This window comes from Monodon monoceros, unplaced genomic scaffold (genome assembly GCF_005190385.1).
Source record: "Monodon monoceros isolate NGI ecotype Baffin Bay Population unplaced genomic scaffold, NGI_Narwhal_1 Super_Scaffold_12, whole genome shotgun sequence".
Taxonomy (NCBI): Eukaryota; Metazoa; Chordata; class Mammalia; order Artiodactyla; family Monodontidae; genus Monodon; species Monodon monoceros.
In genome coordinates, this window is record NW_021703768.1 from 31179847 (window position 1) to 31207565 (window position 27719).

General features: G+C 37.5%; 1 protein-coding gene and 1 pseudogene across 3 annotated transcripts in view; one reads left to right on the forward strand and one right to left on the reverse strand.

Annotated features, from left to right (window-relative positions):
• The window catches only part of WDR70 (WD repeat domain 70), a 307123-nt gene that overhangs the window by 57931 nt on the left and 221473 nt on the right, over window positions 1-27719 (forward strand). For all 3 annotated transcript variants that reach the window (XM_029216477.1, XM_029216478.1, XM_029216479.1), the window contains one exon: window positions 10525-10658. In XM_029216477.1, the coding sequence (XP_029072310.1) occupies window positions 10525-10658 (134 nt within the window). The remainder of the gene's footprint in view (window positions 1-10524; window positions 10659-27719) is intronic.
• Window positions 8354-9247, reverse strand: LOC114891653 (annotated as a pseudogene).

A 27719-nucleotide genomic window follows, 5' to 3' on the forward strand; every position in this document is an offset into this window, starting at 1 on the left:
GTAATATTCCATTGTATATATGTGCCACATCTTCTTTATCCATTCATCCGATGATGGGCACTTAGGTTGTTTCCATCTCCGGGCTATTGTAAATAGAGCTGCAATGAACATTTTTCTACATGACTCTTTTTGAATTATGGTTTTCTCAGGGTATATGCCCTGTAGTGGGATTGCTGGGTCATATGGTAGTTCTATTTTGAGTTTTTTAAGGAACCTCCATACTGTTCTCCATAGTGGCTGTACCAATTCACATTCCCACCAACAGTGCAAGAGTGTTCCCTTTTCTCCACACCCTCTCCAGCATTTATTGTTTCTAGATTTTTTGATGATGGCCATTCTGACTGGTGTGAGATGATATCTCATTGTAGTTTTGATTTGCATTTCTCTAATGATTAATGATGTTGAGCATTCTTTCATGTGTTTGTTGGCAGTCTGTATATCTTCTTTGGAGAAATGTCTGTTTAGGTCTTCTGCCCATTTTTGGATTGGGTTGTTTGTTTTTTTGTTATTGAGCTGCATGAGCTGCTTGTAAATTTTGGGGATTAATCCTTTGTCAGTTGCTTCATTTGCAAATATTTTTTCCCATTCTGAGGGTTGTCTTTTCGTCTTGTTTATGGTTTCCTTTGCTTTGCAAAAGCCTTTAAGTTTCATTAGGTCCCATTTGTTTATTTTTGTTTTTATTTCCATTTCTCTAGGAGGTGGGTCAAAAAGGATCTTGCTGTGATTTATGTCATAGAGTGTTCTGCCTTTGTTTTCCTCTAAGAGTTTGATACTGTCTGGCCTTACATTTAGGTCTTTAATCCATTTTGAGTTTATTTTTGTGTATGGTGTTAGGGAGTGTTCTAATTTTATACTCTTACATGCACCTATCCAGTTTTCCCAGCGCTACTTATTGAAGAGGCTGTCTTTTCTCCACTGTATATTCTTGCCTTCTTTATCAAAGATAAGGTGACCATATGTGCATGGGTTTATCTCTGGGCTTTCTATCCTGTTGCATTGATCTATATTTCTGTTTTTGTGCCAGTACCATACTGTCTTGGTTACTGTAGCTTTGTAGTATAGTCTGAAGGCAGGCAGCCTGATTCCTCCAGCTCCCTTTTTCTTTCTCAAGATTGCTTTGGCTATTTGTGGTCTTTTGTGTTTCTGTACAAATTGTGAAATTTTTTGTTCTAGTTCTGTGAAAAATGCCAGTGGTAGTTTGATAGGGATTGCATTGAGTCTGTAGGTTGCTTTGGGTAGTAGAGTTATTTTCACAATGTTGATTCTTTCAATCCAAGAACATGGTATATCTCTCCATCTATTTGTGTCATCTTTAATTTCTTTCATCAGTGTCTTATAATTTTCTGCATAGAGGTCTTTTGTCTCCTTAGGTAGCTTTATTCCTACATATTTTATTATTTTAGTTGCAGGGGTGAATGAGAGTGTTTTCTGAATTTAACTTCCAGATTTTTCATCATTAGTGTATAGGAATGCTACAGACTTCTGTGCATTAATTTTGTATCCTGCTACTTTACCAAATTCATTGATTAGCTCTAGTAGTTTTCTCGTAGCATCTTTAGGATTCTCTATGTATAATATCATGTCATCTGCAAACAGTGACAGCTTTACTTCTTCTTTTCCAACTTGGATTCCTTTTATTTCCTTTTCTTCTGTGCTTGCTGTGGCTAAAACTTCCAAAACTATGGTGAATAATAGTGGTGAGAGTGGGCAACCTTGTCTTGTTCCTGATCTTAGAGGAAGTGCTTTCAGTTTTTAACCATTGAGGATGATGTTGGCTGTGGGTTTGTCATATATGGACTTTATTATGTTGAGGAAAGTTCTCTTTATGCCTACTTTTTGCAGGGTTTTTGTCATAAATGGGTGTTGAATTTTGTCAAAAGCTTTCTTTGCATCGATTGAGTTGATCATATGGTTTTTCTCCTTCAGTTTGTTAATATGGTGTATCACATTGATTGCTTTGCATATATTGAAGAATCCTTGCATCCCTGGGATAAACCCCACTTGATCATGGTGTATGATCCTTTCTTTTCTTTTTTTGTTTTTTTGCGGTGGGCGGGCCTCTCACTGTTGTGCCCTCTCCCTTTGCAGATCACAGGCTTCGGACGCACAGGCTCAGCACCATGGCTCACGGGCTTAGCCGCTCCATGGCATGTGGGATCTTCCTGGACGGGGGGCATGAACCCGTGTCCCCTGCATCGGCAGGCGTACTCTCAACCACTGCGCCACCAGAAAGCCTGGTGTATGATCCTTTTAATGTGCTGTTGGATTCCGTTTGCTAGTATTTTGTTGAGGATTTTTGCATCTATGTTTATCAGTGATATTGGCCTGTAGTTTTCTTACTTTGTGACATCTTTGTCTGGTTTTGGTATCAGGGTGATGGTGGCCTCGTAGAATGAGTTTGGAAGTGTTCTTCCCTCTGCTATATTTTGGAAGAGTTTAGAAGGATAGGTGTTAGCTCTTCTCTAAATGTTTCATAGAATTCCCCTGTGAAGCCGTCTGGTCCTGGGCTTTTGTTTGTTGGAAGATTTTTAATCACACTTTCATTTCAGTGCTTGTGATTGGTCTGTTCATATTTTCTATTTCTTCCTGGTTCAGTCTTGGCAGGTTGTGCTTTTTTAAGAATTTGTCCATTTCTTCCAGGTTGTGCATTTTATTGGCATATAGTTGCTTATAGTAATCTCTCATGATCCTTTGTATTTCTGCAGTGTCAGTTGTTACTTCTCCTCTTTCATTTCTATTTCTATTGATTTGAGTCTTCTCCCTTTTTTTCTTGATGAGTCTGGCCAGTGGTTTCTCAATTTTGTTTATCTTCTCAAAGAACCAGTTTTTAGTTTTATTCATCTTTGCTATCATTTCCTTCATTTCTTTTTCATTTATTTCTGATCTGATGATTTCTTCTGCTAACATTGGGGTTTTTTTATTCTTCTTTCTCTGATTGCTTTAGTTGTAAGGTTAGGTTGTTTATTTGAGATGTTTCTTGTTTCATAAGATAGGATTGTATTGCTATAAACTTCCCTCTTATAACTGTTTTTGCTGCATTCCATAGGTTTTGGGTCGTCGTGTCTCCATTGTCATTTGTTTCTAGGTATTTTTTGATTTCCTCTTTGATTTCTTCAGTGATCTCTTGGTTATTAAGTAGTGTATTGTTTAGCCTCCATGTGCTTGTATTTTTTACAGATATTTTCCTGTAGTTGATATGTAGTCTCATCGCGTTGTGTTTGGAAAAGATACTTGATACGATTTCAATTTTCTTAAATTTACCAAGGCTTGATTTGTGACCCAAGATATGATCTATCCTGGAGAATGTTCCATGAGCACTTGAGAAGAATGTGTATTCTGTTGTTTTGGGATGGAATGTCCTATAAATATCAATTAAGTCCACCTTGTTTAATGTATCATTTAAAGCTTGTCTTTTCTTATTTATTTTCATTTTGCATGATCTGTGCATTGGTGAAACTGGGGTGTTAAAGTCCCCTACTATGATTGTGTTACTGTCGATTTCCCCTTTGATGGCTCTTAGTATTTGCCTTATGTATTGAGGTGCTCCTACCTTGGGTGCATAAATATTTACAATTGTTATATCTTCTTCTTGGATCGATCCCTTGATCATTATGTAGTGTCCTTCTTTGTCTCTTGTAATAGTCTTTATTTTAAAGTCTATTTTGTCTGATATGAGTATTGCTGCTCCAGCTTTCTTTTGATTTCCATTTGCATGGAATATCTTTTTCCATCCCCTCACTTTCAGTCTGTATGTGTCCCTAGGTCTGAAGTGGGTCTCTTGTAGACAGCATATATACGGGTCTTGTTTTTGTATCCATTCAGCCAGTCTGTGTCTTTTGGTTGGAGCTTTAATCCATTTACATTTAAGGTAATTATTGATATGTATGTTCCTATTCCCATTTTCTTAATGGTTTTGGGTTTGTTATTGGAGGTCTTTTCTTTCTCATGTGTTTCCTGCCTAGAGAAGTTCCTTTAGCATTTGTTGTAAAGCTGGTTTGGTGGTGCTGAAGTCTCTTAGCTTTTGCTTGTCTGTAAAGGTTTTAATTTCTCCATCAAATCTGAATGATATCCTTGCTGGGTAATCTTGGTTGTAGGTTTCTCTCCTTCATCACTTTCTATATGTCCTGCCACTCCCTTCTGGCTTGCAGGGTTTCTGCTGAGAGATCAGCTGTTAACCTAATGGGGATTCCCTTGTGTGTTATTTGTTGTTTTTCCCTTGCTGCTTTTAATATTTTTTCTTTGTATTTAATTTTTGATAGTTTGATTAATATGTGTCTTGGTGTGTTTCTCCTTGGATTTATTGTCTGTGGGACTCTCTGTGCTTCCTGGACTTGATTAACTGTTTCCTTTCCCATGTTAGGGAAGTTTTCACCTCTAATCTCTTCAAATATTTTCTCAGTCCCTTTGTTTTTCTCTTCTACTTCTGGGACCCCTATAATTTGAATGTTGGTGCATTTAATGTTGTCCCAGAGGTGTCTGAGTCTATCCTCAGTTCTTTTTATTTTTTTTCTTTATTCTGCTCTGCAGTAGTTATTTCCACTATTTTATCTTCCAGGTCACTTATCCGTTTTTCTGCCTCATTTATTCTGCTATTGATCCCTTCCAGAGAATTTTTAATTTCATTTATTGTGTTGTTCATCACTGTTTGCTCTTTAGTTCTTCTAGTTACTTGTTAAACGTTTCTTGTGTTTTCTCCATTGTGTTTCCAATAATTTGGATCCTCTTTATTATTGTTATCGTGAATTCTTTTTCAGGTAGACTGCCTATTTCCTCTTCATTTGCTAGGTCTGGTGGGTTTTTGCCTTGTTCCTTCATCTGCTGTGTGTTTCTCTGTCTTCTCATTTTGCTTAACTTACTGTGTTTGGGGTCTCCTTTTTGCAGGCTGCAGGTTCATAGTTCCTGTTGTTTTTGGTGTCTGTCCCCAGAGGCTAAGGTTGGTTCAGTGGGTTGTGTAGGCTTCCTGGTGGAGGGGACTAGTGCCTGTGTTCTGGTGGACGAGGCTGGATCTTGTCTTTCTGGTGGGTAGGTCCACGTCTGGTGGTGTGTTTTGGGTTGTCTGTGGCCTTATTATGATTTTAGGCATCCTCTCTGCTAATGGATGGGGTTGTGTTTCTGTTTTGCTAGTTGTTTTGCACGGGGTGTCTTGCATTGTAGCTTGCTGGTCATTGAGTGGAGCTGGGTCTTGGCACTGAGAAGGAGATCTCTGGGAGATTTTCGCCTTTTGATATTATTTGGAGCTGGGAGGTGTCTTTTGGACCAGTGTCCTGAAGTTGGCTCTGCCACCTCAGAGGCACAGCCCTGACACCTGGCTGGAGCACCAAGAGCCTGTCCTGCACACGGCTCAGAATAAAAGGGAGATAAAAAAAGAGAGAAAGAAAGAAAGAAGATAAAATAATGAAACAAAAAATAATTTTTAAGAAAAAAAAGTTTTAAGTAGTTAAAAACAAACAAACAAAAAATGGACAGATAGAACCCTAGGACAAATGGTAAAAGCAAAGCTATACAGACAAAATCAGACACAGAAGCATACACATAGACAGTCACAAAAAGAGAAAAAGGGGGAAAAATATATATATATATCTTTGCTCCCAAAGTCCGCCACCTCAATTTGGGATGATTCGTTGTCTATTCAGGGATTCCACAGATGCAGGTACATCAAGTTGATTGTGGAGATTTTATCTGCTGCTCCTGAGGCTGCTGGGAGAGATTTCCCTTTCTCTTCTTTGTTCGCACAGCTCCCGGGGTTCAGCTTTGGAGTTGGACCTGCCTCTGCGTGTAGGTCGCCTGAGGGAGTCTGTTCTTCTCTCAGACATGACAGTGTTAAAGGAGCAGCTGATTTGGGGGCTCTGGCTCACTCAGGCCGTCGGGAGGGAGGGGTACGGATGTGGGGCGAGCCTGCGGCGGCAGAGGCAGGTGTGACGTTGCACCATCCTGAGGTGCGCCGTGTATTCTCCCGGGGAAGTTGTCCCTGGATCACTGGACCCTTGCAGTGGCGGGCTGCACAGGCTCCCAGGAGGGGCAGTGTGGATAGTGACCTGTGTTCGCACACAGGCTTCTTGGTGGTGGCAGCAGCAGCCTTAGCGCCTCACGCCCGTCTCTGGGGTCCACGCTGATAGCCGCGGCTGGCGCCCGTCTCTGGAGCTCCTTTAAGCGGCGCTCTGATTCCCCTCTCCTCGTCCACCAGGAAACAAAGAGGCCAGAAAAATTCTCTTGTCTCTTCGGCAGCTCCAGACTTTTTCCTGGACTCCCTCCCGTCTAGCCGTGGTGCACTAACCCTTTCAGGCTGTGTTCACGCCGCCATCCCCAGTCCTCTCCCTGCGATCCGACGGAAGCCCGAGCCTCAGCTCCCAGCCCCGCCTGCCCCGGCGGGTGAGCAGAGAAGCCTCTTGGGCTGGTGAGTGACGATCGCCACCGATCCTCTGTGCGGGAATCTCTGCGCTTTGCCCTCCGCACCCCTGTGGCTGCGCTCTCCTCCGTGGCTCCGAAGGTCCTCCCTCCGACCCCCGCAGTCTCCGCCCTCAAAGCAGCTTCCTAGTGTGTGGAAACCTTTCCTCCCTCACAGCTCCCTCCCACTGGTGCCAGTCACATCCCTGTTCTTTTGTCTCTGTTTCTTCTTGTTTTTTTTGGTCCTACTCAGGTACGTGGGGAATTTCTTGCCTTTTGGGAGGTCTGAGGTCTTCTGCCAGCGTTCAGTAGGTGTTCTGTAGAAGTTGTTCCACATGTGGATGTATTTCTGATATATCAGTGGGGAGGAAAGAGATCTCTGCGTCTTACTCTTCCGCCATCTTGAAGCTCTGCCAGAGCTCTGTTTTCTGTTACTCATTACGTTTCATATCCTTTTGGTGGATAATAAATGGAGTATATAAGCAGCCACAGAGATCCTGATACTTTATTTATTTGTTTGTTTGTTTATTTATTTATTTTTAGCTGCATTGGGTCTTCGTTTCTGTGCATGGGCGTTCTCTAGTTGCAGCAAGTGGGGGCTACTGTTTGTTGCAGTGTGCGGGCTTCTCATTGCGGTGGCTTCTCTTGTTGTGGATCATGGGCTCTAGGCGCATGGCCTTCAGTGGTTGTGGCACGTGGGCTCAGTAACTGTGGTTTGCTGGCTCTAGAGCACAGGCTCAGTAGCTGTGGCGCATGGGCTTAGTTGCTCTGCAGTATGTGGGATCTTCCTGGACCAGGGATAGAACCCGTGTTCCCTGCATTGGCAGGTGGATTCTTAACCACTGAGCCACCAGGGAAGCCCAAGGTCCTGGTACTTCAGAATGCTAGCATTGAAGATCTCATTTTGTCACTTTGCCCTTTGCTTTCTTCTTTGCCATCTTTCTTCTGTCCTTAGATTAAAAAAAGTGAACTTTGTAGTTTATCTTATTCTTTCCTGATAGAGGGTAATTGATCTTACATTTGTCACACTGGATAGCTGTTTGTTTTGTATGTGTTTTTTTAATTTACAGTCCTCCTTCCTTTTTTAAAAGGGCTATTTATTAAGTGTCACATTTGTGCCAGGCACTGTGCTGGGCACAAGGATGGTCTTTGTGCACATGGAATTTACACTCTTTTTTTTCTTCTAGTTTTTAGAGTTTTTAACTCATTTACAAATAAGAAAAACTGATACATGCTAACATAAATAATTTTTGTGAAAAATTACTTTTTTGAAAGCGAAAAAACCCATTAATGAGGAGAGTGATATTATTTCACAGTTTTGCAAATCTCTTTAATGTCTGGCTTAATAGAAGAGGGCTGGATTTATCATACCTGCTTTTTTGCATTCAGTCTTTTACAATATCACACATCCTGTAGCCTCTGGATAAAAGGCAAATGATGTCTTAGTATTGTAAAAATAGCTTTGATCTTGAGTACACTTGAAAGGGTCTTGTGGACCCTCCAGATCACACTTTGAGAACCACTGCTGTATTCTAATCTCCTCATTTTACATGTAAAGGCCCTGGATCTCGAGAGATTAAGCGAGAAATCCAAAATTACATGGCCTGTTCATGATAGGATACAGATCCTAGAGGTTTGTCTCTCTTCTCTTGGTTGGGATCTTCAGTCACAAACCTTGGAAATATACCCTAATGGCCTGTCCTGTTCTCTCTAGTTGTTGCCTCTAGCAAGGACTGTCACAGTATATTACTGCCCCCTACTCCCATTTTTTTAAATGAAAGAAAAGAGGAAAATCAACAAACATGATAAATTCTGCCATAGGCTTACTGTGTTAGTATCTGAATTCGAATTTCTATTTGAACTAAAATGCTAAGGCAAATTGTATTGCACTCTATTCCATGTAAGCTGCTGATGACAGACTGCACAGTAAATATCACGGGGAGATACAGAAAGCAGATTAACCATAGTCTTACCAATTATCACATATTCTGTGTCTGAATGTAATGCAGTCACATATCCTAGGAAAATTTTCACAAGAAAAGGCTGAAAAGGTGGTGGGTATATTAAGAATTTGCAAATAAACTGGCAATCTTTTGGAACTTTTTAGATAAAATGGGAGTTTTTCTGAAATTAGATATTTTCCATTCCTTAGCCAGACCTTATGTTGTCTTTTTTTAAAAAAAATCAAAGAATCTTCTTGGCCACTTAAGAGATCATTTCCTTTGTATCCTACCAGATGATCCAGAGAAGGATCATAGCCTTGTTCCTTTAAACAACCTAATGCCCAGAAAAGCTGGTCCACTAGAGGAAATTCCTCCCAAGGAATATACTTCCTACTTTCATTTTTTTTTAGGTTCTACATTTTTTGGTTCTAAATTATGAATCACATCCATTTCTTTTTTCATTAACATAGTGACATAATGGTAATTCTCTTCCTCGGTGAAAGAGTTCACAACAGGGAAATTCCTGGCGGTCCAGTGGTTAGGACTCTGCACTTACACTGCCGGGGGGCACGGTTTTGATCCTTGGTTGGGGAACTAAGATCCTGCATGCCGCGTAGCACAGTGAAAAAAAAAAAAAAGAATTCACAACGGTGAACGTTTTTTAGGTGAAGAACTGCTTCTCCCCAGGTTTCCCTTTGGGCACATTCTTCCCAGTTTACCCTGAAGTCCAAATGACCACCAGGAAGTTGGAAACTGCAGGTTACAAACAACACTGTCCTTTTCCCCAGGAGAACAGTGAGGATGCCTGCAGCTGGTCACCATTCCTCCCACCCTGATTCAGGGCCTCAGCCCCTGTGGCTCCACACTGGTGGTCATGGGGTAGGAGCGAAATTTACACTCTTGAGGGGAGGACAGGAATAGAATAGACAAGTCACAAATGAATTTGCAATTTCAAATTACATTGTAGGGAGATGAACACTGGTGGGGTGAGCTTTATCAGGAGGAGGGACACCTCTAATTTTAACAGGAGGGAAGAAGGGTAGAGTGGGCATGGAGGCAAGTAAGTCTGTAGCTGGTGGTAGCAAGTCACTTCTTAGACTTTAAAAACTAATGTTTATTTAGTTTTATTTTCGATTGTTTTAAGACATATTGTTCAGGCATTCAAATGATAGCTCTCATTTGAATGCTTTCTTTAACCCATTTAGGGTACATATCTAATTTCAACATATAACAAGTTATTTGCTATATTTGTGTATAATTCCATTACATTCTGAAATCAGTATTCACAGGTAGTAATTGAAATGAGTGTAAGTTATTTTGTCAGTATCTGGTTTTGACTGCAGTAATTCTGTTACATTTAATTAACATTTCAAGTCTATTTGGAGGATTGATTTGTAGTGCCTTTCTTTATATAAAACTATGATCCTTTTACTGTCTCATGTATATGATAATCACATTTAATATTCCTAATGCAGTCTTTCCTTCTGAGAGGTCAGTAGATCCAGGGACTAACTGCTTTGGCAAGAATGATAAATGTAGCTCAAGAACAGTGAGTTACGCATTGGATATTTGTATGTGAATTGAACCTTGAAAAGTTCATGGGGAAAGCAAAGATTTTATGGAACCAGTGTAAGTGATATTATAATGTGGTTAGTTACTTACAAATTCAGCTTTAAAAATAATTGTTTAAGGTGACTAAACAGTTAGCCAAATGCACAAGATAATAATTTCTACTTTGCTGTATTTTGTTAAATAGATTTATGGTTCCTATTGGCATTACGCATTTTGGGAATTTTAGATTCATGTGTTATTCATTTAGTGATAGTCAAACAATCTTAAAAGGCTTCCTCAAAATTGTTTATTGAAAAAGCTGAATTGTTTGTAAGATTTCTACTTATATACTAAAGCAACTTAGTTTATCATATGACACCTATTCTGAGTACATGGTAGATAAGTTTGGATGAAGCTACTGATTAGATTAAACTAAAATATTTTCTTGTATTTCAAAGAAATAATACTCCTAATAACAAAGCCACATAATATAGAAGGTGCTTTCCATTTTCACTTTTCAGAAGTAACAGTAGTGGTGATCTATATTTACAGTGCCTGTAAGGTGGGGAATAGGGTTAGAGAAAGGAAATGGGGTTATAATAGACAATAAGTAGCTTTTCTCCATTTTTTTTTTTTTTTAAACCAGGTTTCTGCTTTGGGTCTGGATCCCTCAGGTGCCCGTTTGGTGACTGGAGGATATGACTATGATGTTAAGTTTTGGGATTTTGCTGGAATGGATGCTTCTTTTAAGGCATTTCGATCCCTTCAGCCCTGTGAATGGTATGTATTATGCAACTTAATACCTTCATATTTGAAGACACAGTCTCTTGTTATTTGAATTCTGTTTATGATGATTTTTACCAAAATACAATAAGTTTACATGACTATATACTACGTTCGTTATTCAGATGAAAGCGAAGTGTACCTTTTATGCTTCTTTTCTTTAGTAAATTTCCTTTAGTTTCATTAATTTATTCTTTAGTAAATTTCCTTTAGTTTCATTAATTTGTGTTTTAAAGACTGCCTTTTGTTGTTATGTTTTAAAGACTGTCTTTTGTTGTTTTTTAAAAAATATTTTAATTTAGAAATCGTTACCTTGCCTAGTTTATTTTAAAACACTTCATTAAATACTGTGTAATACTATATGTGTGTGTACAACATATGTTAAGCCAAGTGCTAGTTGGTGCTGCACTGTGCAGGTATGGTCAGCTAGCATTATATTATAAAGGACTTTACATGTTGCTACCGTAAGCCACCCGCTTATTTCTACTTTTGACCATCGTTGATCTTTTAGCGTATTGGATATCAGAAATGGATTTTATTGGTGAAACTATCTTGTTAACATGCATAACGTATGTTGGAAATGAGCTTTCAATGATGAGATTTAAAAATATTCAAGATATGTGGATTAGCCGAAATTACTCTGACTCAATTTCTTACTCTTGCATGAATGGGGTATAAATCTAGTTTTGCCTTCAACCTGAACTCTTAGGGGTTTTGTTTAATCTCCACTTGTAAACTCTGGATTTCATCAACTATATGGAGAAAGTTCCTGTCTGTGGACTGTTGAGTGTTTGCCTCCAGTGAACCTTTTGTGAAAGTGGTGGTTGGAGCACCTAAAGGAGATGCTGGGATTTTTCTCAAGCCTGCAGAATAGATCATATGAATTGTTTGTGCTTACTTGCCAATAAATATTACATAATAGATGTCTGTCTTATGTGGATCAGAATTGAGTCAGACCTCAAATTTCTCTGGCAGTTATATAGTTATCTAGCAAAATAACCTTGCTGACTAAAGTGGCTCTGGTCAGTGTTCTACAAATCATTGATTTGTAAAGTTTGAAGTCATAACTCTTAAGCTGTCTAGTAGTAAAGATTTGAGAATTCCCTAAATAGATCTTAACAGATACAGGATCAATTGAAAGGAAAAAAAAAACTGAGTATCTCCAATGATGGCTATATTTAAAATAGCTCTTATGATTTAAAATAGTGACATCTATCTTGAGTTAGTATGATGACCTTTTTTTAAAATACATTTATTTATTTTATTTATTTATTTTTGGCTATGTTGGGTCTTCGTTGCTGTGTGCAAGCTTTCTAGTTGTAGTGAGCAGGTGCCACTCTTCATTGCAGTGCGCAGGCTTCTCATTGTGGTGGCCTCTCTTGTTGTGGTGGGTGGGCTCTAGGCACACGGGCTTCAGTAGTTGTGGCTCACGGGCTCAGTAGTTGTGGCTCGTGGGCTCTAGAGCACAGGCTCAGTAGTTGTGGCGCACGGGCTTAGTTGCTCTGTGGCATGTGGGATCTTCCCGGACCGGGGCTCGAACGCATGTCCCCTGCATTGGCAGGCAGATTCTTAACCACTGCGCCACCAGGGAAGCCCCATGATGACCTTTTAAAAATGTATTTAAAATATGTTGTTTAGGGCTTCCCTGGTGGCACAGTGGTTGAGAGTCCGCCTGCCGATACAGGGGACACGGGTTCGTGCCCTGGTCCGGGAAGATCCCACATGCCGCGGAGCGGTTGGGCCTGTGAGCCATGGCCGCTGAGCCTTCGCGTCCCGAGCCTGTGCTCCGCAATGGGAGAGGCCACAACAGTGAGAGACCCGTGTACTGCAAAAAAAAAAAAAAAAAATGTTGTTTATACCCCTTTTTCCCACATGATAGATAGTCTCTTGATTCATATAGGGATTGTGCTCTCCTTCTACCTCTACAACTATAAGGTGACTTGTTCAGGACTATCCAGTGCTATATCAGTGATCAGCTCTGAATGGAATACATATCTCATGAGTCTCAAGCCAGTGCTCTATTATTTACTAAACTATGTCATTTGCTACACTGTTGTAATTGAAAATGCAGAAAAAACCAAGAATAAGCTTGTTTTCTCTTCTGTAATTAAATTGTTGCATCCTATATGTAATTGTGAGCTATCAAAGATTAGATAGATGGGAAGAAATAGAATTCTTGGCAATTCATATAAAATTAATATAAAACTCTAATATTGCAAACATTATGTGAATGTTACTCCTTTAAATCATGAGAACTATTTAACTTTGCCATCACTTGCCCCTAATCTCAAAGTAATGTGACTCTGCTTTTTATGATGTTTTTGTGACTCAGTGTGTATTTTATATCTGTTTACATATTCATCTATAATTCCCTTTTTACTGTAAAAAAGATTTCAAATGGAGAGAAAAGCAGAGGAATTAGTATGATAGCCATCTACCCTTTACCTAGATTTAAGTTATAAATATTTTTCTTTATTTGCTTCATCTCATTTTTGTAATTTTTGAATTATTTAAAAGTAAAGACACTGTTTGTATGTAACAAAACAGAAACAGACTCACAGATAGAGAAAATAAACCAGTGGTTACCAATGGGGAGAGGGAAGGTGAGAGGGGCAGGATAGGGGTATAGGATTAAGGAGATACAAACTACTATGTATAAAATAAATAAGCAACAAAGATATATTGTACAGCCTAAGGAAATATAGCCATTAGTTTGCAGTAACTTTAAATGGAGTATAATCTATAAAATTATTGAATTGCTCTGTTGTACACCTGAAACTAATAAAATACTATAAATCAACTATAATATAAGAAAAATAAAGACAGACACACCTTTCACTTTGAAATACTTCAATGTGTTATCTTTGAAAAAGATAGACGCTTTCTTATATAAATGTAGTTCCATTATTATTTTTAACAAAATTCTTCAGAATTCCTTAATATTTCCAATAAATATTCTGTATTTAAATTTCCCCATTTGCCCTCAAAATGTGTTTTTTTAAGAAAATTATTTATTTATTTTATTATTTATTTTGGCTGTGCCAGGTCTTAGTTGCAGCAGGCAGGATCTTTAGTTGCAGCATGTGGACTTAGTTGCAGCATGCATTTGGGATCTAGTTCCCTGATCAGGGATCAAACTCGTCCCCCTGCATTGGAAGCGCAGAGTCCTACCCAGTGGACCACCAGGGAAGTCCCTGAAAATGTGTTTTAATGCTGGTTTGTCAGACATGAATCCAATTAAGTAATACACATCACATCTATTTTGTATCTCTCTTACATCTCTTTTAATCTACACTGACCCTTCCTTAACCATTTTCTTTCCCATAACTTTGTTAAACAGACAAGTCTAGTCGTCCTCTATGAGATTCTTCCTTCCTGATTTTCTAATTGCTTCCTTTTGGTATTATTTAAGTTGTTTCTTTATCTCCACTATTTCCTATAAAAGATCCAAAGGCTTGATTATAATCCATATTGTTTCACATCAGATGGCATGTATTGTCTGGTTGTTGTCACTATTAGTGACTAGCAATTAAGACTGATCCCTGGAGTAAGTTGGGACATCTGATTCCTCTACTGTAAAGTTAATATTACATACTTGAGATAGGCAAGAACTTTGCGGGGAAGATACCTTGGTACCATGTAAATATCCAGATTCTATTCATCCTTTCACTTAATAAGTTTAGCACCCATTGATTATTCATACCTGAATCATTTATTTAATCGAGGGCTCCAAGATAGTGGTTTTCTAATTCTGTTGTTTCATCTACTTTTACTTGCTGGCATTCTTCTAAGAGAAGTACTTTTCCTCATGCCTGATGTTATTTGGTTCTCCTGAAATACAGTTCCTACTGGAGAGTCAGGATAAATGCTTAGTTATTTCCCTTTTATTACTCATTTTTAGCTTATGGGTTGGTGTTGATAAATAAGTTGTTGCTGTTATTCATGGTGATAGTTTTTTAAAAAATTTTTTTGCTTTTTCTTTTTTGATTACTAGTATTTATGATTTTAAAATTTTCATGTGTTTCAGTCAATTGCAGTCATTCTTTTTTTAAAAAAATTTTTATTTATTTTTGGCTGCGTTGGGTCTTCATTGCTGCACTCAGGCTTTCTCTAGTTGTGGAGAGCGGGGGCTACTCTTCGTTGCCATGTGCAGGCTTCTCATTGCAGTGGGTTCTCTTGTTGCAGAACACGGGCCCTAGGCTTGTGGGCTTCAGTAGTTGTGGTGCGCAGGCTCAGTAGTTGTGGCTTTTGGGCTCTAGAGTGCAGGCTCAGTAGTTGTGACGCATGGGCTTAGTTGCTCCGTGGCATGTTGGGATCTCCCCAGACCAGGGATTGAACCCATGTTCCCTGCATTGGCGGGCAGATTCTTAATAACTGTGCCATCAGGGAAGTCCCAGTCATTATTCTTTTTGATGTTTAAAGTGTCTCAGATTTGGCCCTTGGGAGTCCCTGATTGCTATGTAGTTTTGACATGACCTCATTAGTCTTTAAAAGCTTACTTATTTTCTGGAACAACATGTTGTAGGCTTCCCAGTACCTGCCTTTCCAGGTCTCAGACTGAGCATTTCCCCACAGACACCTGTTTTGTTAGTGGGAATGGTATTCAGAGGCCAAATCTGGATGCTACACATGTTCATTGACATTGAGGTATCATTACTTCTTGACCTTTTCAGTGAAAAGAGGTGAAAAATATAGATAAGTGTGTGTGTGCTTAAATGATGAGATCATATTGACATTTCCATTTCAAAATTTTAGTAAACTTTAACTTTCTGAATAATTTTTAATTTACTGAAAAGATGTACAGATCGTCCAGAGTTCAGGTATACCCCTAACCCAGTTTCTCCTTTTGTTAACATCTTACATTACCATGTCACATTACGTTTGTGATAATTAAACCAACATTGGTACATTATCATTAACTAAATGCCAAACTTTATTTCGATTTCACTTTTTTTATAAACTAATATCCCTTCTAAGATATTACATTACATTTCGTCTTCATGTCTGTTTAGCCTCCTCTGGTTTATAATAGTTTCTCAGTCGTTGTTTGATTTTCATGACTTGACAGTTTTGAGGTGTATCGGTCAGGTATTTTGTAGAATATCCTTTGACTTATTTTTTAATGACATTTTTCTCATGGTTAGACTGAGGCTGTGGGTTTTTGGGCTGAAGATCACAGAGGTGAAGTGCCCTTCTTGTCACATATCAGGGGTACATGCTATCATGTTTTTAAGGTTTCTCCACTATAGAGTTACTTTTTCCTCACCTTTCCATATGCCATTCTTTGGAAGCAAGTCAACAAATGCTACTCACACTTGGTAGAGTGGAAAAATTAAGCTCTCCCTCCTGAAGGGGATGATAATTACATAAACTACTTGGAATTCTTCTGCAAGGAAGAATGTTTGTTTGTTTATTTATTCATTTCTATTTATTTATACCTTGAAGTATAAGTCAATACTGTGTTATTTATTTTATTGCTCAGATTGTTTCAGCTGTGGCCATTGTGAGCTCTTTCAGTTTGCCTCTTGTGTTCTTTTCTTTGACACAGTCTTTTGGTTATCTGTTTTGTGAAATGTCACATGGGTTTATCCCTGGGAGACAAGGGAGGCAACACAATTATGTGCTTTGCTATCTGTACATGAACTAACACATGCACAGTGACCAATCAGGGACAGATTTTGGAGGAAGTGGTGTGATTGGTCATTGATCAGGATGCACAGCTGCTATTTATATAGTGATTTTTGGACTGAAGTGCTAGTAGCAAAATTTGTACTTTATGCAGTTACTCACAGTTAATATACCATAGTAACTGAAATTTGAACCATGTTGTTGGGGCCTGGTATTATTTATCTAAACCATGGCGACTGATATTCATGCATATCAGAACCATGCAAAGCAAGGATTGCCTGTATTCGATATGCAAAAGTAAAAAAGAAACTCAATGGGACGTATAGAATGAATTTTTTTTTATTGTTGAAAATAAATTATATTCCTGTACTCTAATCTTCTGGTCTGCTAACAGACTAACAAGTTAATCATTAGTTTGGAAACTTATAAGCCTGGTTCTTGCTTTAAGTTCTGGGATAATTTAGTCAATAAAGTGTTTTTTAGTCAGATGTAACACAATTTCATATGTAGTAAGTATTGATTTAAGTGGTTGTGTACTTACATTCACTTCTGAGAAATTTTTTTGCAGGTTTAATTACTATATGATAATGGTTTTCAGTAGTTTGTTCATCGTTTGTGTCAGATGTTCAGCCTTTTCAAGTGGATGAATGCTACTATTTTTCATCAGGTGTTTGTTGGTTTAAAATCGCTATTCATGTAAATGTTAAAATAAGTTTCCACTTCAGAAGTCCACCAAAGATCCGTAACTGAAGACACAGTTGTTTTGGGCCATACATTTTGGAGATTGTCTTCCCAAAGCATTCTGTGAATGGGCACTCACTGGAACTGCTCAACTCTGTGATGTTCAGCGTGAGGTCACTCAGCCCTGCATATTGCAGTAAATTCTGAGACTTGGCACATTACAGTTTTCTCAGACGGGAGTTTATGGGCATATTCTCAGGGGCTTATGAATTCTTTTTATTAATTTAGAAATTCTGTTTTTTCATTTTGATAACCATTTGGCACAACGCTAATGCCTGCGTTTGTTTACCTTTGTGTTTAAAATCACCTGGGCTCAAATGCTCCGTTCACTTTCAGTTGCTGTAGCCTCATGAGAAGGGAGCAGAGACACCCTTCATATATAAATGCCAAGTGAAAGCCTGTTTTGTCATAAAGTGTTGTATGAACAAAGTTTTCATAGTAGTTATAATAGAGACACTTGGTGGGAAGACTGGATCATTGCTGTAACACAGCAAAATAGGCCTGTGCTAGTGCAGGCAACTGGTATTCATTAACTTGTTCAGCTGATGGCTGATTAAAGGACTGTGGCAGAGGGATATAATCAGTTTGTCTCACAATAAAGAAGTTGTTTCAATCTTTATAGTGTTGTGTCAGAAAACAACATCTTAAAATTAATTTAAATTTCATTGGTTATTTTGTTTTAGTATTTGCTTTTAAAAAAATCACTTTATTGAGGTTTAATTTATATACCATAAAATTCACTCATTTTAAGCATGCAGTTCAGTAGTTTTGAGTAAACTTACAGGGTTGTGCAACCATGACCACAGTCTAATTATCATCACCCCAAAACAAACTTCATTCCTATTTGTGGTCACTCTCCATTTCTACCTCCGGCGTTAGGCAGCCACAACTCTGCCTTATAGGTGTGATTTTTCTGGGTGTCTCATATAAATGGAATCATACAATATGTGGTCTCTTGTGTCTGGCCTCTTTCCCTTAGCATAGTAGTTATGAGGTTCACCCATGTTGTAGCATACATCAGGACTTTTGTTCCTTTTTATGGTTGACTAGTATTCTGTTTTAGATAGATAGATAGATAGATGGCATATCTATATCTATATCTATATATATGGCATATTTTGTTTGTCCATTCACCATTTGGTGGACATTTGGATTGTTTCCACTTCTTGGCTATTATGAATAATGCTGCTTGAACATTTGTGTACAAGTCTTTGGACATATATTTCCATCTCTTTTAACCTAAACTGCAAATTGCTAGGTCATATAGTAAATTTATGTTTAACATATTAATAACTTTATAGCTGTTTTCCAAAGTGGTTATACCATTTTACATTCCCACAAGCAATATATAAGGGTTCCAGTTTCTCTAAATTCTCACCAACAATTCCACATCCCCCCGCCCCACTGTACCACGTGGCTCATGAGATCTTAGTTCCCCAACCAGGGATTGAACCCAGGCCCTCGGCAGTGAGAGCACAGAGCCCTAACCATTGGACCACCAGGGAATTCCCTCACCAGTATTTGTTTTTGTTTTTTTGATAATAATCATCCCTGTGGGAGTGGAGTGATAAGTGTTTACTTTTTTTTTCTCAATTTCTTTTTATTTATTTTTGACTGCATTGGGTCTTCGTTGCTGTGCGTGGGCTTCTCATTGTGGTGGCTTCTCTTGTTGCGGAGAATGGGCTCTAGGTGTGCAGGCTTCAGTAGTTGTGGTGCATGGGCTCAGTAGTTGTGGCTCGCGGGCTCTAGAGCACAGGCTCAGTAGTTGTGGCACATGGGCTAAGTTGCTCTAAGACATGTGGGATCTTCCCAGACCAGGGCTTGAACCCGTGTCCCCTGCATTGGCAGGTGGATTCTTAACCACTGCACTACCAGGGAAGTCCTAATCAGTGTTTTCTTTTAAATTCATTGCAAATCTATACTCTTGTAAGAGTTGTTAGTAAAAGGAGCCTAGTTATATGTTCATACTCAGTTAAATAATAATATAATAAAATTATTTATTATCACAAAGTGGTCTCTAAAATACTTTCCCATCAAAAGGAAGGTATTATTACTGAAGTTAAATGCACTACCTAAGGCATTGAGAAAGGGTTCAGTTGTGGAACAGTCTTCAAAATGTATTGAGTTAAAAAAGCACAGTATGGAATAGTACATAGTTTTTTAAAAAGCTTGGAAAAAATAATATAGACTATTTGCTTATATACGCTTTAAATATTCTTGGAAAGGTACACAAGAAACCAATAACACTAGTCGTCTATAGGGAGAAGAACTGATTATCTGGGAGACCAAGGTGGAAGGAAAATGTGTTATTATTTACCCTTTTCTATCTTTTGAGTTTTAGATACGAGGTGTGTATATTATTTAATACAGAGATAAGTTTTTTTTTTGCTAGAGAACAAAGATATGTTCTGTTTACCTAATAGTGATATTAATAATGTGTATCATTATCACAGCTAACATTTATTGAGCCTGGCTAAATTCTTTATATCAGTTAATTCTCCTAACTGCCCTATGTCATAGGTATGTTTATTATCTCCCTTTGACAGTGTGGAAATGGAGGCTTAAAAATTAATTAGCCTAAGGTCATACAGTAAGTGAGAGAACAGAGATTTGAATGCATGCATTCTAATTGTAGAGTTTGTGCCATTAATCACTATGTTATGCATAAGCACAGAGGGATTAAAACCATTTAGAGTAAGTGCCATCAGAAATAGTCAAGGGAGTGGTGTGTGTGTTTGCTTAAGTTCATTTATCGGTAAGCCTTACTTACTTTAACACTTTATTTACTGCCTTTGCCAGATAACTGAAGTAATACTATTTTAGCTTTTAGGTAAAGTTTTTAAGATTAGTTTACAGCTGATACTTATGCAGCATAATATTTAACATAATTGTGTGATAGGTAAGTTTTTTTTCAGGCATTTATGCTTTCTTTTGTTTTTCATGTTATCAGTTGTGAAAAAGACACTGAAGATGGATAAATGTTTCTCTTATAAAACTGTATTCATGATTTGTATATGAGTTAATGTGTAAAGAAGCAGAGTTACATAAATTTCAGTAATCATATCATTGTAACTGTCTCATTTCTCCTGGCCAATAGCTCATTAATTGAATTCAAGTTAATGACAAAATGTTTTTGATTGAACTTTTTATAATTATTAGTGAATTGGTAAACTCGCTTTATGAGTTTCCATAGTAATATTATTTTCGAAACTATTAGAGTTTGCAGCTTTTAGGGTAAGTAACCATAAGGCCAAATATGACTTTTTTCCCATAGATATCACTGATCAGTGGCATCATTAATTAGGCTGTACTTGAGAAGAAAAGTATAATATCAAATCCATCTAGCTACTTCAGTTTTGCATAGCAAGCTTTTTTTTTGTTTGCAGCTAATCTTGGATATCATCAATAGGAAAGAAGAAGTTACAAGATAACTTCATTCGTAAAGTTAGTAGGTTAATTAAATCACAAGTCATTCTTGGTATGTCAAGATAGTCCTAGGGATGACAGAACTTTCTTGTGGTTTACTAATTAGAAAGAAGGTTGTTGACATGGTCTGTATGGAAGTCGGTGTGGGATCATGTGCATCACCAGAAAGCTTTAATATGAGGTGAAAGGTGTGTGGGAAAGCACAGTTAATATTCTTGGATATATATATACTACATACCTGAATATATTTTCTCCTTTGATATTTTCATTGTAAATTTATATAAGCTTAAGGATTTTTTTTTGCTTAATTTTCTGGGTTTCTGTTACCCTCTATAACTGTCATCAAGTTGCATAATTTGTGTATTTTGTCTCATTAACTGAAAACCAGTGACCTCTTGAGTTGTGTGTCAGCTCAGATGTCAGCTTTTCAAAGAGACCTATCCTAATAATCCTGTTAGAGGTAGCTTATCCTGTTCCCTTGATCTATATTTCTGTTTTTGTGCCAGTACCATACTGTCTTGATTACTGTAGCTTTGTAGTATAGTCTGAAGTCAGGGAGCCTGATTCCTCCAGTTCCGTTTTTCTTTCTCAAGATTGTTTTGGCTATTGGGGGTCTTTTGTGTTTCCATACAAACTGTGAAATATTTTGTTCTAGTTCTGTGAAAAATACCAGTGGTAGTTTGATAGGGATTGCATTGAATCTGTAGATTGCTTTGGGTAGTATAGTCATTTTCACAATGTTGATTCTTGCAATCCAAGAACATGGTATATCTTTCCATCTATTTGTATCATCTTTGATTTCTTTTATTAGTGTCTTATAATTTTCTGCATACAGGATAGAAAGCCCAGAGATAAACCCACGCACATATGGTCACCTTATCTTTGATAAAGGAGGCAAGAATATACAATGGAGAAAAGACAGCCTCTTCAATAAGTGGTGCTGGGAAAACTGGACACGTACATGTAAAAGAATGAAATTAGAACATTCCCTGACACCATACACAAAAATAAACTCAAAATGGATTAAAGACCTAAATGTAAGGCCAGAGACTATCAAACTCGTAGAGGAAAACATAGGCAGAACACTCTATGGCATAAATCACAGCAAGATCCTTTTTGACCCACCTCCTAGAGAAATGGAAATAAAAACAAAAATAAACAAATGGGACCTAATGAAACTGAAAAGCTTTTGCACAGCAAAGGAAACCATAAACAAGACAAAAAGACAACCCTCAGAATGGGAGAAAGTATTTGCAAATGAAGCAATTGACAAAGGATTAATCTCCAAAATTTACAAGCAGCTCATGCAGCTCAATATCAAAAAACCAAACAACCCAATCCAAAAATGGGCAGAAGACCTAAATAGACATTTCTCCAAAGAAGATATACAGACTGCCAACAAACACATGAAAGAATGCTCAACATCATTAATCATTAGAGAAATGCAAATCAAAACTACATTGAGGTATCATCTCACACCGGTCAGCATGGCCATCATCAAAAAATCTACAAACAATAAATGCTGGAGAGGGTGTGGAGAAAAGGGAACCCTCTTGCACTGTTGGTGGGAATGTAAATTGGTGCAGCCACTATGGAGAACAGTATGGGGGTTCCTTAAAAAACTCAAAATAGAACTACCATATGACCCAGCAATCCCACTACTGGGCATATACCTGAGCAAACCATAATTCGAAAAGAGTCATGTACCACAATGTTCATTACAGCTCTATTTACAATAGCCAGGACATGGAAGCAACCTAAGTGTCCATCAACAGATGAATGGATAAAGAAGATGTGGCACATATATACAATGGAATATTACTCAGCCATAAAAATAAACAAAATTGAGTTATTTGTGGATGGTGGATGGACCTAGAGTCTGTCATACAGATTGAAGTAAGTCAGAAAGAGAAAAACAAATACCGTATGCTAACACATATATATGGAATCTAAAAAAAAAACAAAAACAAAAACAAAGGTCATGAAGAACCTGGGGCAAGGCGAGAATAAAGATACAGACCTACTAGAGAATGGACTTGAGGATACGGGGAGGGGGAAGGGTAAGCTGGGACAAAGTGATAGAGTGGCATGGGCATATACACACTACCAAATATAAAATAGATAGCTAGTGGGAAGCAGCCGCATAGCACAGGGAGATCAGCTCGGTGCTTTGTGACCACCTAGAGGGGTGGGATAGGGAGGGTGGGAGGAGGGAGATGCAAGAGGGGAGAGATACATATGTATATGTATAGCTGATTCACTTCATTATAAAGGAGAAACTAACACACCATTGTAAAGCTATTATACTCCAATAAAGATGTTAAAGAAAAAAAAGTAGGTTATCTCCCAATCTGTACCACCACCCACTCTATGCATTGTTCTGGTTTGTTTTCTTTATAGCACTTATCATTATCAGAAATGATCATCTGGTTTTTATATTTTACTTGTATTCCAACACCTGGAATAGTGCCTGGCATATAGTAGGAACTTATCATTCCTTAAATAAGCAATGAATAATGGAACCTTTTCATCCTTTTCTCCAAAAATTTCTTGCTGTGTGGAATAAAAAAACATTTTCATCAGGATGTACCTATATATATATTTTTTTTTTTTTTTAAAAGGAGAGGAAGTATAACTATTTCTTTTCCTGGAAAATTAAAAAAAATTTGGCTTAAACCATATTAGTTCAGGGCAAATAAAGAACAGGCAGTTTTTGAAATCTCTGGCTCTGCATCATCATGCATTGGGCTTCAGGTCTCAGGTTGATATGTTTAGCTCTTTAAAAAACAAAAAATAGGACATGGAATCTCAAGGTAACTGATTCGAGAGTTTTATTGCATCTTACGATTTCCATTCACTTTATGTTAAAATTGACTGCCACTGAACTGTAATTTCTACTTTTTGAAATGGCATTTGTAGTCCTTGGCACATATCTGTTAGTTTCTTGTTTTGATTAAATAGTTCCAGAGTTCAAAGGAAAAAAAAACACAAAACCTTTACCCAGTATTTCATCTTCCTGAGTGAATCCTAGGTTCAGAAGTTTAAAAATTTCTGGTACTAGAAATAAGAATGGGTGAGTCATTGCTGTAGCCATTGGGCATGATTCTCTGCTTAAGTGGCTGAACTTGTGTCATAACTGTCAGTTATAATGGAGATGGAAGGAAATTTCATTACTCTCCCAGACTTCCATTTAAGTATTTTTTCCCCCTGCTTTCTTTTCCATAGCAGACTGATTTATGTAAAATTCAGTTCTACAACTAAGTATTAGTCTAGGGTCCATGTGCATGATGGGCAAGAACATGGATTCCATGTCATATGAGTCTGAATTTTTAGTAAATTTATTTATTTTATTTATTTTTGGCTGCATTGGGCCTTCGTTGCTGCGCGCGGGCTTTCTCTAGTTGCGTCGAGCAGGGGCTGCTCTTCGTTCCGGTGCGCGGGCTTCTCACTGCGGTGGCTTCTCTTGTTGCGGAGCACAGGCTCTAGGCTCGCGGGCTTCGGTACTTGTGGCTCGCGAGCTCTAAAGCGCAGGCTCAGTAGTTGTGGCGCACGGGCTTAGTTGCTCCGCGGCATTTGGGATCTTCCTGGACCAGGGCTCGAACCCGTGTCCCCTGTGTTGGCAGATGGATTCTTAACCACTGCACCACACAGGAAGCCCCAAGTCTGAATTTGAATTGTGCTTTGACTAGTTCATTTTCTGTGTGACTAGGTAAGTTTAATCACTTTGACCCTTGTTTTATTTCCCTGCAAAATAGAATGAATAATTCCATTTCTTTGGGTTGTAATAATGATTAATGGATAATATATGCAAAATGTGTGGCACAATGCTTGGTGCTTAGTAAAGCACTGTAAATATTAGCTCTTATTATCTTACTACTGTTTTAACATGAAGGAATTTCAGTACACAGACTCACAAATTGTTATCTTTAATGTATTACTTCGCATTACTAAGATTTTGTTAATCTCATAAGATTGGATTGTACCTCTAAAAATTCAGACTACTGTTGAAGCTATTATTTGTCCTGATTTCCTTTTTAGGAGTCCTGGCTATCCAGATCTATTATTTCTTCTCCATTTCCCTTTTCTTCTTTCTGACCCAGTTCTCTTTATCTTTTTATTTATTTATTTTTGCTACAATCTGTGAGAATCTCTTAAATCAATCCACGTTACTAATTTCTTACCGTTTTAATTCAGGTCTTTATTGCTTTTAATGAACTTTTTAAAAGTCACATTTATTCAGGTATAATTTACATACACCCACCAGAATTCATCCTTTCAAGTGTACAGTACTGCAAGTTTTGAGAAATGCATAGTCATATTAACCACCACCACGACAATCAAGTTATAGAGCATTTTCATTATCCCAGAGAGTTCCTTCTAGTCACTTTGCAGTCATCTTTTCTCCTGACCCCCAGACAACCACTGTTCTGATTTTGTTGTTCCCTCTATCAGTAGTGTTTCCCCCTTTTTACTGTTGTGTAGTAGTCCCTTGGATGAATATACAACAGACAGCTTATCTGTTCACCAATTGATAGATATTTTGGTTGCTTCCAGTTTCTAGGTATTGTGAATCAAGTTGCTATAAATGTTTCCATATAGGTCTTTTTGTAGATAGATGTTTTGATTCCCTTGGGTAAATACCTAAGAGAGAATTGCTAGGCTGTGTGGTATGTGTGTTAACTTTATAAGAAGTTTCCAAACTTTTCCAAAGTGCTGTACCATTTTGCTTTCTTAGGAGCAATATATAAGGGTTTTAGTTACTTCATGCTTACCAAATACTTGGTGTTTTCAATATTTTTAAATTTAGCCATTCTTTTCCATGTATAGTGATATATACTTGGGTTTTAATTTAAATTTTCCTGATGAATAATAATGTTGAGCATCCTTTTATGTTCTTATTTATATTACATCTATCTTCTTTGGTGAAGTGTCCAAATCTTTTGTCCATTTTAAAAATTGGGTTGCTTTTCTTGGGTTGGTTGATAAAGTTCTTTATAAGATATGTTTATCACAAATATTTCCTCTTAGTCTGTGTCTTGCTTTTCATTTACATGATAGTGTCTTTTGAAGAGCATATTTAACATGATTTTAAATATTGTTCTCTGTCCTTGCTTATTTTCTGCTTACGTTAGTATAAGCCATATTTTCTTGAAGCTTTTTTAAATAAAAAGATTTCCACAAACGTTTATTAAATGAAAAATAGTTTTCAAAAAGAACTTATTTTTGTAATATATAACTTACATATTTCTGTCTTTCAATTACTAGGGAGAGTTTAAGAGGTTACATTTTAGGAATGGACATAAGTTTTGTAGTGGCAGTGAAGAACTTCCACTTTCTGTGATATGGCAAAACAGCATGAATTACTTTTATAATTAAAAAGCTGTCTTATACTTCAGAAAACAAAAGATAACATAGGCAAAATTAAAAGACAAATTATAAGCTCATAAAAAATTGAAATACATACTGAAAGCAATGGACTGCTAGCCATACATAATATATGTTTCTACAAACCAATAAAGGGGGTTATTTGAAAATTAAAACTGTCAAAGAAAATGAATTGACAGACAACAGCATAAGAAATGAAACTGGCCAATAAACATGAAAAATTATACTCAACTTCACTAACAATTGAAGAAAAAAATTAAAATGCCAGTGATGCACTACCTGTCCCCTGTAAGACTGGCAAAGATGAAGAAGATCTCTACTATCCTGTGCGGGAAGAAGGCAAATGTGGGGAGAAGGCCAAGGTGGGATATCAATTTCCAAGCTCTTTTTCTAAAGAATAATTTGATAATATCCATCAAGATGGAAAATGTGAACTGTGATAAGATTTGGAGAAATAAGCACTTTCAGGCATTGTTGGTGGGAATGTAAATTGGTACCACTCTGTGGAAGGCAATTTGGCATTATCTTACAAATTATAAACACAGATAGATACTCTGACCAGTAACCCACTTTAAGGAACTTCTCTGATACATGTATCCACACATGGAAATGACCAAGGAACAAAGTTTATTTATTGCAGCATTGTATACAATAGCAACAGATATGCTTTCTTGAATTTTATTATTAGCACTGAAACAAGGACAGTCTGAATATATGTCTTCTTTTTCCTTAAAAAAAAAAAAAAAATTCATGGCTATGTTCCTCATCTTTTTATGTTCTACAACAGAGATTAGCAAACTATGACCAGAGGGCCAAATCTAGTCCCTGGCCTGTTTTTTAAATTTTTAAATTTAATTTAATTTTATAATTTTTATTTTATATTGGAGTATAGTTGATCTTGGCCTGTTTTTTTTTTTTATGGCATTTGAACTAAAAATTTTACGATGTTAAAGGATTGTAAAACAAAATACAGCAAAGAAGAATATGTGACAAAGATTGTATATGGCCTGCAAACCTTAACATATTTCCTATCTGGCCCTTTACAAAGGGAAAGTTTGCTGACCCCTAGTCTAGAATCTCTTCCTTGTTATTTTACTCTCCTTGCCTGGTGACAAAGGCTGTGAATAGATTCTTCTTGTCTCCTCACTTCCTTAAAGATAATAGCTTGTAGCTAGTGGAAGGAGCCTATGGTCTGAGGGAGTTTCAAGGGGCCTGCTTCTGGGAGTAATCCTTGCAAGGGAGTTTCCTCTTTGTGTGATGCATATTCTGTTTCCCAGGAAGCTATTTTGTTAGGGTTCTGACTAGTTGGTGCATCTTTGTTTTGTTGACCCCTGTGTCATCTCTTAAACATCCTTTTTAGCTGCCAGCTGCCTAATGTGATAACTGTTTTCATAAGGGCAGCCTTTCTACTTTGAGAATGTGCTGCTCTAGGAATTCTTGGTTTGTGGGATATTTTCACGTGAGGAGGTTGTACCCTTTTTTGGGAGGTATTTTTCTAATCACTCTAGTTTTTTTCTTCTAGAAATTTCTGGGTAGTTTTTACCTTTCAGTTCTTTCAGTTTCTAATTCTGATACTTCTCCCTATTGTTATGTTTTTCCAGGTTATTTCTTTTGATATTTGGACTAGGGAAATCTAATGCGTTAACTCACATTTTTTGTAGAAGTCTTCTATTATATTTCCTGTTTTTAAGTTCTTAAGGACCCTGTCTTTACATTCTTTTTGCACTGTCTTCAGGATCTCCCCTACATTGACTGAATACATTTTAACATTCTTGGGTGATCTTTCACAAGTCCTTAATTTCTAAAGTCTTATGTTTATATTCTTCTCCTAAACTTCGAAGGACTTTATAGTTGTCATCATCTTTCTGTCTGACTTCA